This window comes from Bubalus bubalis, chromosome X (assembly GCF_019923935.1).
Source record: "Bubalus bubalis isolate 160015118507 breed Murrah chromosome X, NDDB_SH_1, whole genome shotgun sequence".
In the NCBI taxonomy this organism is placed as follows: domain Eukaryota; kingdom Metazoa; phylum Chordata; class Mammalia; order Artiodactyla; family Bovidae; genus Bubalus; species Bubalus bubalis.
Genome location: NC_059181.1, coordinates 97,292,791 through 97,307,184, shown reverse-complemented (window position 1 = coordinate 97,307,184; position 14,394 = coordinate 97,292,791). Strand labels below are relative to the sequence as shown.

At 36.9% G+C, this 14,394-nt stretch overlaps 1 protein-coding gene across 10 annotated transcripts in view; it reads left to right on the top strand.

Annotated features, from left to right (window-relative positions):
* Positions 1-14,394, top strand: part of DIAPH2 (diaphanous related formin 2) — a 1,048,054-nt gene that overhangs the window by 638,420 nt on the left and 395,240 nt on the right. For all 10 annotated transcript variants that reach the window (XM_025277003.3, XM_025277005.3, XM_025277006.3 and 7 more), the window contains one exon: positions 235-359. In XM_025277003.3, the coding sequence (XP_025132788.1) occupies positions 235-359 (125 nt within the window). The remainder of the gene's footprint in view (positions 1-234; positions 360-14,394) is intronic.

Here is a 14,394-nt window from a genome sequence, read left to right as displayed (position 1 = left end):
GCTGAATGAAGTGACATTCCCATATTAAACATGATGATTTGGTATATCATACATTTTCAAAACTTCTTTCATGGAGAGTAGACATTTTATGAGCAATTATTGAGAAAAATGTGAGTTGGTTTCATGAAACTATTCTCCATATTAAAAAAATATTTGAACTGATATGGTTTTCTTTTAGTTGTTTTGTGGAATACCTGGTAAAATATTCTAAACATTTTGCACATTGTTCTTTAGTTTCAGCTCAAATTCTCAAGAGCAACCTTGCAGCAATGGAACAACAAATTGTCCATCTGGAACGTGACATCAAGCAATTCCCCAAAACAGAAAATCAACATGATAAGTTTGTGGAAAAGATGACAATATCCTTTATTTAAGCATTTTATTTGTTAATTTCTATGTGTGTGTGTGTCTGTGTGTGTGTGTCTGTCTATCCAAATATCTATTTACCCTGTGATTAGTTCTAAACTTAGCATTCTATTCACATGGTTTGGATGAATTTGTGTATAGGCTGTTTTTATATCAGCAGCATAAATTTTAGTTCATGACATTTTGAATCATAGAGTAGGCAAGGGAACGATTATATAAGAAAAATGCCATTTCTCAGAGAAGAGTTTCATTTGAAGGCCTACAAGATATGCAAGGTAAGTCTTATTAAGTTTGATAAGACCTAAAACAAAACAAAGACTCTCCTTTTATAACCAGTTTTTTAAAGGAAATGATCAATAAAAGAAATTTTTTTGTCAAAGTTCTTTTTTGTTGTTCCCTTTGTGTATGTGCAGGTATTTTCTGAGGGGCACATACATTTTCAAGGGCAATCAGAGGATAACTGTTATCAGTAGTTTGAAAGGTTATGAAGAATAAAATGGATGCATGGATGGATGGATAGATGAATTGATCAGTAGATATGTATTTTAGTAAATTGTAATAGCTATCCGTGTAACATTTAGCATTGCCTGCTACATAAATGTTTTTAAACCCCTATTTTACATACAGTATATTCATATAAATTACAGAATTATATGAAAGGAAAACTTGAGAAATGATATCTAGCTTGAACTGTTTAATGTTAAATCTGGTATCTAAAGATAAACTATATTAGAGCTGATTTTTTTTTTTTCTATTTTGGTTTTCAAAAGTTAAAACCATATCCTCCTCCTCTGGGTTTAAATAAATATCTTGAACTGCAGATTGATTCACCATTTTATATCTCTAGAGGGAATAAATACTGTAAATTCTTTATCTGATAATAAGTAAATTATTTCAACAACTATATGGCAGTCACCTTGTTTCAAGGTTAAATCTATTGTCTTTTTCTTCTCTCATATGCTTTCTTTCCTGCCCAGCTTGGAAGTTATGGTCCTGAACTTGAATTACTTGAGAATGGCAATTTATGTTTATGTGAAAAAAAATTTTTTTTTCATTTTCAATGTTTGATTCATAAATTAATACTGTATTCTGTGTGGTCCTTTAGTGATGCTGAGTACTTATGTAAATAAGAATATTGGGAACATATGTTTGTGGGAGATTGGAGGCAAGAAATCCTCAAAAATAACCTTTAATTACATAGCTGCCCACATTGAAATATTTAATATGAAGATTTAACTTTGTTGCTGATTATATTTTTCTTTCAAAATTGTTATATTGTCTTGTGGTTGGAAGCACCGCCTACAGTTTTCACCTTTTGATTTTGTTTCTTGCCTTACATATCTGTATTTAATTCTTGATCCCTTTTTTCTTTTTAATATTTTCTTCTACAGTTGGCATATGGCCACACAATAGCATGCAACATTGAGGAATCTTTGTTGCTCATTTCGAAAAAGAAAAGTAATTTCAAGCCCTCATGAACTTGGCCTGGATTCTATTTTATTTCTCTCGTTATATGTAATTAAGTGCTTTAGAATGAAAATCCAGAGCCTTCTGTATCTGTATGTTACGGATGAATGGTTATTCTTCATTTAAGTAGCACCAAAGTGTGACTGTCTACATGGGGATTGAAAACTATATTAAAATGTATGGAGCCGTTACTTTGGATATTATATTAGAAACAAAATGAAATATATAGCAATTTATTTTAGAGAAAAAGTAGACTATTGACTCTATCTTTTGGTTGGAGTTGATTAAAAACTCCAAATTAATAAATTACAATGGTAAAACTGTACTCAAATTATTCTTGCTTAGGAAGACCCCTTGGACAACCACTGAGAGGTTGGATCTTCTAGAAAAAGGCAAACAAAAGGTCTAATCATCATATGTATATATGTTATATGAATTTTGGTGCTTACTTATTTTTTTTTCTACTGTTTTGGCAATTTCAAAAGAGAAGGATATTTCCTTGTGGAATACTTGATTCAGTTTTAAAATTAGAACCATGATCCTATTTTTAGTGTAAGATTCTTTGTACTGGATGATCTTTCCACTGTTTCTGTCACCTGCCAATAAATTAATTTACTTTAGGTCAGTGGCCCTTTAAATTGAGTAACTATAGGCACAAGTATGGGGGTAGTTATCTCTTGAATGAAGGTAATCTTACCTTTACTTAAACAGTAACCTCTCTATAAGGCCTGTGAGTTCAAAAACTGAATAGCAGTGCCACTCTAGACTTTTAGAAGGATGGGTGCTATAGTTAGCAGCAGTGGCATGAAGGCCAGAAGGCAAGGAATATGTAGGTTGAATCTTCACCAGATCTCTAGGTTGGTCTAAGTCCCATAGCACCCCATGTTCACCCTTGTTCTTTCACATTATTGATGGAATACATAAAAATATGCTTGGCATTACCAAATCACGAAAATACAACAGTGCACAAGGTAGAAAACTTGACTACAATTTGCTGACAGTCTGGCATTTATTCACTTCTCTGTCTTGCTGGCCTAATGGCCAAGATCATGTCCAGCATGTTAATTCCGATATGCCCATCCCAATGTGAAGCACCTAGCAACATGAAGGCATTCAATAAGTATGTATTAAATCACAGAATAATATAGCTGGAGACAATGGAGGTCATCTAATCCAAGATCCTCCTTTTACTTAACACATCAAAAGGGATATTGTTGAAAGAGTAGTTAGCTGTTCTTGTAGTTATAAAACTTTTCTTCATATACATCTTCACAGGAAATTGAGTAATTTTGAATCACCTTTTTAGAGCATGTAAAGTGTAATCAGTTAGAAGGGATAACCAAATCTTTTAAAAGTAAATGTCAAAAAAAACAAAAAGGAATGAAACCTCTCCTATGAATGGAGTAAGCCAGGCTATTTCCTATCTTCCCTGGTGGCTCAGATGGTAAAGCGTCTGCCTAGAATGCAGGAGATCTGGGTTCAATCCCTGGGTCTGGAAGATCTCCTGGAGAAGGAAATGGCACCCCACTCCAGTACTCTTGCCTGGAAAATCCCATGGATGGAGGAGCCTGGTAGGCTACAGTCCATGGGGTCGCAAAGAGTCAGAAACGACTGAGCTACTTCACTTTCACTTTCCACTTTCAAACAATAGTCAGGGGCTTTAGAATGAAGCTTGTCACCTCTGACTCTCTTTCTCTACCCCAAATTGTTTGCTTGTACTAAATTTTTTTAAAAACGTGGAAAGACTAAACAAAGCAAGATTAATTTTGTAAGTCTGTAAAGCAGAGGGAAATAGAGAAAATTCTCTCATAAATCATAGTAGGGAGGTTCTAGGATGAAAAGGGATGATCTGGATATAATATTGGATATAATACATTATTGGATATATTATATAATATATTTTATATATATATATATGTTATTGGATATAATAGCACCATATATTTTGAAATACACATGCTTCAAAAATCTAGATACCATGTTGGGAAATTTGCTGCTGTGATTTTTTTTAAAGGCAAAGTGCTTTGTATTCTTCATGTCAATATGCTCATCATAATAATATTGGAAGTTTTAGGTTCAATTGTTTGGTCAGTGAATTCAAATAGAATCTATATTCATTTTTTAGTAAGTTATAAAAATGGTAACGTTCACTCATTAGCTGAATGTTCACTATGTATCAGATACTGATCAATTTCACCCTCTTGAGCCTTTAAAAAATGTCCCCGTCCCTTAAACGCGTATTTTCCATGCTGGTGATGAAACTGTTCACAGTTGTCCCTGTGTCACCATGGTGAGCTCAGGTTGTCTCAGGATAACCTCAACAACCCACACATTTATTTGTCATAGCTTCATTGTTTTAAGGTGACCAGGAATTTGGTAATCTTTGTGTTTTGGCACTTTTTGCAAAACTTGGTGAGGTGAGGTTCAGAATCACTGTTGGTTTCAAAGTTTTGAAAAATACCCTATGCTTAAGAGAGGTGAGAGGGAACACTGTGAGTGGTCTGCTTGTCGATCCTGAGACCCATCTCTTGAACTTGACATTATATATGGATTCTGAGTTTTTCAGCTTTTGTATTTTGACCAATCACGTGAGTATGAAAGAGTTTTTCTTTCTTTCTTTTAAATCCATGCATCACTTTTACTTACTGCTGCTTGCTTTTTCCTGTGGGAAAACCCATTCTTAAAAGAGGGCTCCTTAGACTTTAAAATATATGTTGTGGTCCAGTCTTCAACTGTCTAAAAAGCACATTACCCACAGTGTTGACCTTACTGCTTATATCCTGTTGACAAATTTCTTACCACATTTGCTCACATAGATTTTGTCAATGGCAGAGCTGTCTATTGCCCCAAATCAGCTTAGCTTTTTGATTGACTGCTGGCTAAGTCATTTCACCAACCATAGGGCAGGGACGACTGAGTAGCAGGGGCACCATTAACACATTGACAAGAGGAGCTGACAGAATGTTAATGATATTAACATTCTGTCAGCTCACTATCAACACCTCAGATTTCCTCATAGTAGAAGGGAGAGTCATTTGAAGTGTTTAAAAATCAATTTCTGGAAGAAGCACACTGCCCTGACCAGTCAATTCAGAATAGATTTGGGGTCTTTACTGCACTGTAGCTATGTCAATTTTTATTCCACTCTTCTTTATTAAGAGAATAATTTTTGGAAAGATGAAAAACTCACACAATTATTATTAAACCTCAGCAATATTAGTCACCTTTGAGAACATGCCAGTAACAGGTTTAAGAGAGAGGGTGATTCATACTTTGTAAAGTAAATGCCCATAAAAAAAAAAAAAAAAACAGAAATCTCAACAGCAAGGCTTTTTTCCCCATTATGAATGTACCAATCTTGGCTGTTTTCTAGCTCCTGAAAAATCAAGAGCTTTAGGCTAGACTACAGGGAAGTTCACTGGTTCAATTGCCTGCTGGTCTCAAACTCAGCAAATTTGGAAGTTCAAAGCAAAACTGGTTTTCATAAGACTGCTCAGGGAGAGAAGGCCCAGGATTAAAAAAAAACAAAGAAAAAGAGAGAGAGTAAGCATGGGAGCATGGTCAGTAATAGCAGGGAAAGACTGCTTTTTAAAAAAGGAAGATTGTTAGCATTCTTTGAAATATGCACTCTTCATCACATTTTGGAAGTTTATTTATTTATTTTTTTGGTTGCGTCACACAGCTTGTGGGATCTTAGTTCCCTGACCAGGGATTCAACCCAGACCCTTGGCAGTGAAAGCAAGTTTGTGTGTGTGTGTGTATGTGTGTGTTTAACTTCAATTATTTGCACAGTAATTTGCAATAGAAGGTATAATCACTTGTAGTAATAACAATAAAAATGATAGTAAAATATGAATAATAGCAAGTGTTTAGGGAATGCCATGTGTCAGTCACAGTGCTAAGAATATATAGGTGTCTTGTAGCTCAGCTGGTAAAGAATCCACATGCAGTGCAAGAGACTGCAGTTTGATCCCTGAGTTGGGAAGATCCCCTGGAGAAGAGAAAGGCTACTCACTCCAGTATTATGGCCTAGAGAATTGCATGGACTGCATAGTGCATGGAGTCTCGAACAGGACTGAGTGGCTTTCACTTTGACTTTCATACAATCTCAAGTGATCTCCAAAGCAATACAATAGGGTCAGTCAGTCAGTCAGTCAGTTAAGTCGCTCAGTTGTGTCCCACTCTTTGCGACCCCATGAATCACAGCACGCCTAGGCCTCCCTGTCCATCACCAACTCCTGGAGTTTACCTGAACTCATGTCCATCGAGTCAGTGATGCCATCCAGCCATCTCATCCTCTGTCGTCCCCTTCTCCTGCTCTCAATCTTTCCCAGCATCAATTTTTTTTCCAATGAGTCAACTCTTTGCAACTGATGGCCAAAGTACTGGAGTTTCAACCTCATCATCAAGTCCTTCCAATGAATATTCAGGACTGATTTTCTTTAGGATGAACTGGTTGGATCTCCTTGCAGTCCAAGGGACTCTCAAGAGTCTGCTCCAACACCACTGCTTTTTAATATGCTGTCTAGGTTGGACATAACTTTCCTTCCAAGGAGGAAGCGTCTTTTAATTTGATGGCTGCAATCACCATCTGCAGTGACTTTGGAGCCCCAAAAAATAAAGTCTGACACTGTTTCCACTGTTTCCCCATCTATTTCCCATGAAGTGATGGGACTAGATGCCATGATCTTCGTTTTCTGAGTGTTGAGCTTTAAGCCAACTTTTTCATTCTCTTTCACTTTCATCAAGAGACTTTTTAGTTCCTTTTCACTTTCTGCCATAAGGGTGGTGTCATCTGCATATCTGAGGTTATTGATATTTCTCCCAACAATCTTGATTCCAGCTTGTGCTTCTTGCAGCCCAGCGTTTCTCATGATGTACTCTGCATAGAAGTTAAATAAGCAGGGTGACAATATACAGCCTTGACGGACTCCTTTTCCTATTTGGAACCAGTCTGTTGTTCCATGTCCAGTTCTAACTGTTGCTTCCTGACCTGCATATAGGTTTCTCAAGAGGCAGGTCAGGTTGTCTGGTATTCCCATCTCTTTCAGAATTTTCCACAGTTTATTGTGATCCACACAGTCAAAGGCTTTGGCATAGTCAATAAAGCAGAAATAGATGTTGTTTCTGGAATTCTCTTGCTTTTCCCATGATCCAGCGGATGTTAGCAATTTGATCTCTGGTTCCTCTGCCTTTTCTAAAACCATCTTGAACATCTGGAAGTTCACGGTTCATGTATTGCTGAAGCCTGGCTTGGAAAATTTTGAGCATTACTTTACTAGCTTGTGAGATGAGTGCAATTGTGTGATAGTTTGAGCATTCTTTGGTATTGCCTTTCTTTGGGATTAGAATGAAAACGGACCTTTTCCCATCCTATGGCCACTGCTGAGTTTTCCAAATTTGCTGGCGTATTGAGTGCAGCACTTTCACAGCATCATCTTTCAGGATTTCAAATAGCTCAACTGGAATTCCATCACCTCCATTATCTTTGTTCATAGTGATGCTTTCTAACACCCATTTGACCTCACATTCCAGATGTCTGGCTCTCGGTGAGTGATCACACCATTGTGATCATCTGGGTCATAAAGATCTTTTTTGTACAGTTCTTCTGTATATTCTTGCCACCTCTCCTTAATGTCTTCTGCATCTGTAAGGTCCATACCATTTCTGTCCTTTATCGAGCCCATCGTTGCATGAAATGTTCCCTTGGTATCTATAATTTTCTTGAAGAGATCTCTAGTCTTTCCCATTCTGTTATTTTCCTCTATTTCTTTGCATTGATCACTGAGGAAGGCTTTCTTATATCTCCTTGCTATTCTTTGGAACTCTGCATTCAGATGCTTATATCTTTCCTTTTCTCCTTTGCTTTTTGCTATATGGTAGGTACTATGATTAACCCAATTTTAAATATGTGAGGATTGAGGCTATAGAGGTTCAAAGGTTCAAACGTGTGCAAGATCATGTATATTTCAAGTCTGGCATTTAATGAAAGCCAGAATTCAAGTAAATTTTGCTCCTTCAGCTCCAAGCTTCAGACTCCAAGCCTTGTGCTTGTAACCATGGTATCAAGCTGCCTCTAAGGTCAGAAAGCTTCATAAATCTGAGATGAAATTCACATTTGTTGACTGTGAATCTATGTGTTGCTTCAGAGGAAAAAAAAATATTTTCGAAAGGTTTTCAAATTAATTTAAGAATTAACTACTCACTTATACCATATCCTCCACAAAGTCTTCCTTAATCATAGCAAACATAATTACTTTCCTTGTCCCATGTGTTCTCATAGCATTTTAATATTTTGATCATTGTACTTACTGACTTGACTATACTCTGCTTGTGTGTATGTGTTTTGTACACTGGGTTATAAAATCTTTTGAGACAGAAATCCTTATTCATCTTTGAGTACAACAAACTTAGCACAGTGCTTTTTGGAAAATTGTCCTTTGTAAATGTTTATTTAATATGTTAGAAGTCATTGTAATAATGATTAATATTAAATAACATTCTAGCAAGTAAGTAGAAAATAGCTTGTTATCCTGGCATAACTTTAGTTTGACAAAAGGAAAAGGGGTATAACATGTTTCCACTTTTATTCCTGTATGTTTTGATTTAAAATGCAGGTATTAAGAATTATCTCTTTGGTGCTTAGAAATCACATTCTAAGAAACTGTCTCAATGGAGCATATAGTTTTTCAGATCAGTCAGCTCAAAAATTTTCTATTTGAAATGTCTTGCTTGTTTCAATGGCAGCCTGAAATTACCATGAGCTCCATTTTTCAAACTTTTTTAAGGGCATTGATAGACATTTGGTGCATGATGCTAATGGTGAGAAAACAGCGTGTTGCTTAGTTAAAGGATGCTTAAACCCTTTCAGCCCACTAGAGACTCATCTGGGGATAGAGCTTAAATTGGATATTGTAGCCATCATTTGTTTCTTTTGGTTATTTGAAATTTACTAAAACTATTTTCAATTATGAAAGGCAGGCATGGTATGTTGAATGCACAGTTTATAGGCAATGATGGTGACATTAGTATGAGTCAATTAATATACTCTTGCAGCAGTGTCTCAATCAGGTACTATTTGTATAATGTAGACAGATTTTATTAGTGTCCTTTTCTGTATCAGATGTCTGTTCAGTTATTTCTAGTTAGAATCTTTTTGAGGTAACTTTTGAATACTATAGCAAGTAAACTTAGCTTTTCACTGAACAGCACCTGATCTTTTCTTCTGGTTTTAAACTTTGAGATATGGGAAGTGAATTAGCTTTATAAGGTAGAAATAAAAAATATACTTGAAAAGAAAGCAAGTCAGTAAACATGTAATAATACTCTCCTTTGTTTTGCAAAGGTGAAATAGGGTAATTACTTATTATTGTCCCAATTCATTACTAAAGTTAGAAATGGAAAGATATACATAACAAACATCATTGAACTTTTTCAGCTGAAATCTTGATGATGGATATATTGATACACAAATATCCATCTATCCATCCATCCACATACACATATATAAGACAAGCATTTAAAATTAAAATCAACTTGAAAGGATTACATATCAGTTACTCCTTTAAATAAAGCTAAGGCACTCACCGATGGTGAGAACTGAAAAGGAATGAAAAATTAAAAAAGAAACTATAGAAAAGCTTTCCCAAGGTCATCAGTGAGAAGGAGAATATTACCTAGTCACCAGCTGATGTTTGAGTAAGAAAAGTCATAAGTAACCTAGTTGAAATTGGTTGCAAGAGGTGAAAGTCCCAACTCCTCTTTATCAAAAGCAAACATTTAGTTAAGCATTTTTCATATCAGCTAAGGCATTATCAAATTTGTGTACAGCAACTCTGCTCAATTACTCATCTCCAGATTTCTATATTATGGTCCTGACTCCAAACCTAAAGAGAGCCAGTTTCATTCTGCACACTTTTGAGAAATACTTTCTGTCCATTTTATTTACCCCATATATATAAAAGTATTTTTGAACTTTAGTGTGCTGTACAAATGCAAAGCATTTTTTATTAATCTATTTGAATGAAAATACATTTGAATGTGTATCAATAGACCTAAGTTTTAGCCATGGTCTTTGTAAACTTAGGAAAGACACTCTGTTTCCCCATTTGTAAAGCTGAAAGAATAATGCTTGCCTTGTCCACCTCACATATGTTGTTATTAAGACTAGGTATAGTAATGACTTTGAACATGCTTTGTAAAATGAAGAACCTATATACCAGGTGTTAATGACCATTCTGCTCTAAACCTCACAAATGGGAAATAATTTATTTTCCCCAAGGAAAATTATTCTTTGTAAACAACCATGATCTACTTTTGTCCACCTTCATTTTATCTAAGTCGTGTAGGGGGGGGAGGTGTGTGTGTTAAGACTGAAAGAGAAAAGTACATTCATGCAGTAAGTGCTTATGGAAGAAGCAGGAGGCATTCACTTCATTATTCTGGGAGTTTCCAGATGTTTGGGATTAAACAAATGCCTATCTTTTTCACTTGGGCTTCTGTGGTGGCTCAGAGGGTAAAGAATCTGCCTGCAATGTAGGAGACCCTGGTTTGATCTCTCAGTTGGGAAAATCCATTAAAGGAGGAAATGGCAACCCACTGCAGTATTCTTGCCTGGAAAATTCCATGAGCAGAGGAGCCTGGCAAGCTACAGTCCATGGGGTCTCAAAGAGTCAGACACAACTGAGTGACTTTTACTATCTTTTTCGCTTAGGTATAAGAGAGAAAGAAGCAACAAATGGAATCTGAAGATACTTGCATACTCAATGAAAGGCAATATTCTAAATGTTAGGACACCTATAAACTAGCATGCAGCTATGTTTAATGCTTTCAAAACGGCATGTAGTCAGGGAGGTACAAGTAGTAGAAGATAGCAACAAACAGTCCAAGCTGATTTCGTTGTAAATGAGTGTAGTGCAGGCTGAAAATCCAATAGGCCATTTCAATATTTCTTCCTCTTTTTCCTGTAGTGAGAGAGCATTCCAGCTTTGATCACAGTTGGAAATTCACATGGCAGCTTTATTGTTTTGTTGGAAATGTAATCTCAAGCCAAGCAATAGACCCAAATGAAAAGTGAAGTATGGAAATACATTCCAAAGCCAAATGGAAATGGCTTGTATATTATTCTTTGTTTTGCCTTAACTATCTCCCTCAACGCAGATAATTAAGAACTGAATGTACCAACAATTTTTTTATGTTCAAAAATAAGTTTCCTTCCATGTTTTTATCAGTCAATCAACATCTATTCCTTAAGCAGCTACTCCAGAACCTAGCACTATTAGTTATCATGGGACTGAAACATAAAATGAAGTAGAAAATATTCTTTGCTCTAAAGAAGCTTAATATTTAGTTAAGAGCATGTGTATGAGAAATAAAGTATTCAAAGGATGGTGTTTTATAAAGTTTAATTGGGTGACACTGTTTCTGAACCAAACTTGGATTTGCTTCAGTTCAGTTCAGTTCAGTTCAGTTGCTCAGTCATGTCCGACTCTTTGTGACCTCATGAATGGCAGCACGCCAGGCCTCCCTGTCCATCACCAACAAATTTGCCTGTTACTCCAGGTCTTTCTTGACTTCCTACTTTTGCATTCCAGTCCCCTATAATGAAAGGAACATCTTTTTTGGGTGTTAGTTCTGAAAGGTCTTGTAGATCTTAATAGAACCGTTCAACTTCAGCTTCTTCGGCATTACTGGTTGGGGCATAGACTTGGATTACTGTGATACTGAATGGTTTGCCTTGGAAATGAACAGAGATCATTCTGTTGTTTTTCAGATTGCATCCAAGTAATGGATTTCAGACTCTTTTGTTGACCGTGATGGCTACTCCATTTTTCTGAGGGATTCCTGCCCGCAGTAGTAGATATAATGGTCTTCTGAGTTAAATTCACCCGTTCCAGTCCATTTGAGTTCGCTGATTCCAAGAATGTCGACATTCACTCTTGCCATCTCCTGTTTGACCACTTCCAATTTGCCTTGATTCATGGACCTGACATTCCAGGTTCCTATGCAGTATTGCTCTTTACAACATTGAACCTTGCTTCTATCACCAGTCACATCCATAGCTGGGTATTGTTTTTGCTTTGGCTCCATCCCTTCATTCTTTCTGGAGTTATTTCTCCACTGATCTCCAGTAGCATATTGGGCACCTACTGACCTGGGGAGTTCCTCTTTCAATATCCTATCATTTTGCCTTTTCATACTGTTCATGGGGTTCTCAAGGCAAGAATACTGAAATGGTTTGCCATTCCCTTCTCCAGTGGACCACATTCTGTCAGATCTCTCCACCATGACCCGCCCGTCTTAGCTTGCCCCACAGGCATGGCTTAGTTTCATTGAGTTAGACAAGGCTGTGGTCCTAGAGTGATTAGATTGACTAGGATTTGCTTGCCTACATGCAAAGAGCCAATCTACTGCCCCTGGGTCGTGGTAAAGGAGAGTGCAACATTTATTTCAGGGCACTAGACAAGGAGTCTGGGGCAGGTAATGCTCACAACACTCGAACTCCCCAATGGGTTTCAGGAAAGCATGTTTAAAGTCCAGATGAGGGAGTGGGATCACAGAGTATGTGATTAACTCATGCACAATTCTCTGATTGGTTGATGGTGAGGTAACATGACTGTGTCATAGGGGTTAACATAGCAATCCTCCTGCCCTAGTAGGTCTGGGGGGCTATGTGCTCATGGTCATCAAGTAGTTAACCTCTTCCATTTGGTAAGGGTTTTTAGGATCTGGAAAACAACTCAGGAAATGTGCCTCAGATACTGTTATCTATTTCAGGGAGAAACTAAAGATTCTGGTACTGCCATGTGATTGATTTACTGTTTAAACTCTTACCAGTTTTCCTGGCTCAATCACTATTTTTGTTGCTATATGGTCACATCCTTTCAATCATTCATTCTTGAGCCAGGCTTTTGTGACTCATGGGAGGCCTGGGAAGCTTATAGCCTTTCTACAAACAAGAGGCAGGCAGAGGACATTGGGGGTGAGGGGAAGTCTATAACTGGAAGGCCCCGTAAGGTCCTGCTTGTTTACAACATTGGTTTAAAATGTATTAAGAATTCACCAGATAGGGAAGGTTGTGGTTTGGAGCAGCTTCATGGAGGAGATAAGACTCAACTCCTGCTGCAACAGAAGCTCTCTGTGTGCAGGAAGCTTACTGTGTTGGTTCTGTATTGATCATCTTTTGCACACCCAGGGCCTGGCACATAGTAGGGCTCAATACATGTCTGGTGAATGAATGAATTGCATGATTTGCTCTCTGTTGACATTTTATTTCAAGGATGTTAGAATATTTTGCAGAGGTAGTAGTTAATAATATTTTGCTACATCCTCTCATAGGTCACCCAAGATGTAATTCTCTTTGACTTTGAAATTCTTGTAATGTCTATTTAAACAACCCCACCCCCCACCACCAAAGCCCCTCACTAGTTGTGTCTGATTAGAAAAATATGAAAATGATTTGCACTCTAAGAACTCTCCCATAGTGGACTGTATGCAGATATTCTAGGGTTGGATGGAAGGAGAGTCAGAGTTTAAGATTTGAAGTGATCAACTAAACATTATAGGCCTTATTATATTTACATTTAGGATTTTTTTATTACTAAACTTTATTTTGTCCAATGAGTCCTGAATCCTGTATTATAAAATTAAATAGCTTAAATTCATATTTCATGTTGAAAATAATTGGTTATAGGCATCAAGAGGCCATATGATAGGCATATATGTTAGGTTATTTAACATATCTGCCTATATATTCAGATATCAGTATATAATTGACACAGACAATTTGCCCTCTGCTCTTCCTTTTGTATACAAAAGATTGTATCTCCCTTTTGCCCTTATGTGTATTATCATTCTTTTAATGCCTGCATGTGCCACATGAACAAAGCATTAGGTCTGTGAGGTATATAAAAATAACTAAAATGTAGACCTTTTATTCGGAGAAGGCAATGGCACCCCACTCCAGTACTTTTGCCTGGAAAATCCCATGGATGGAGGAGCCTGGTAGGCTGCAGTCCATGGGGTCCCTAAGAGTCGGGCACGACTGAGCAACTTCACTTTCACTTTTCACTTTCATGCATTGGAGAAGGAAATGGCAACCCACTCCAGTGTTCTTGCCTGGAGAATCCCAGGGACGGGGGAGCCTGGTGGGCTGCCGTCTATGGGGTCGCACAGAGTCGAACACGACTGACATGACTTAGTAGTAGTAGTAGACCTTTTATTTCAGAACATATAAATTAATAAACAAAGTGAACAATATACTCATATTATAAGACAATATGAATATAATAAATGCAATATAAAATGGAAAAATTGCTCTGTAAAATAAATCCCAGTACATTCATAAAGACTTCCAGTCTGTATAGTGTTCACATCCATCATCTTGACCACTTCTGACTTCAGACCACTACTGACTGAAAACTTGGGGGAAGGGTTCATGGAGAGTTATACCAGCAAAGTTAGCAACAAAGACTCAATGTGTAAAGATCCAGAATGTGTCAAAAGAATATCAAATACACATTTGGCTCAGAGTAGTGAAAATTAGTTGTAATTCCTTGTTGT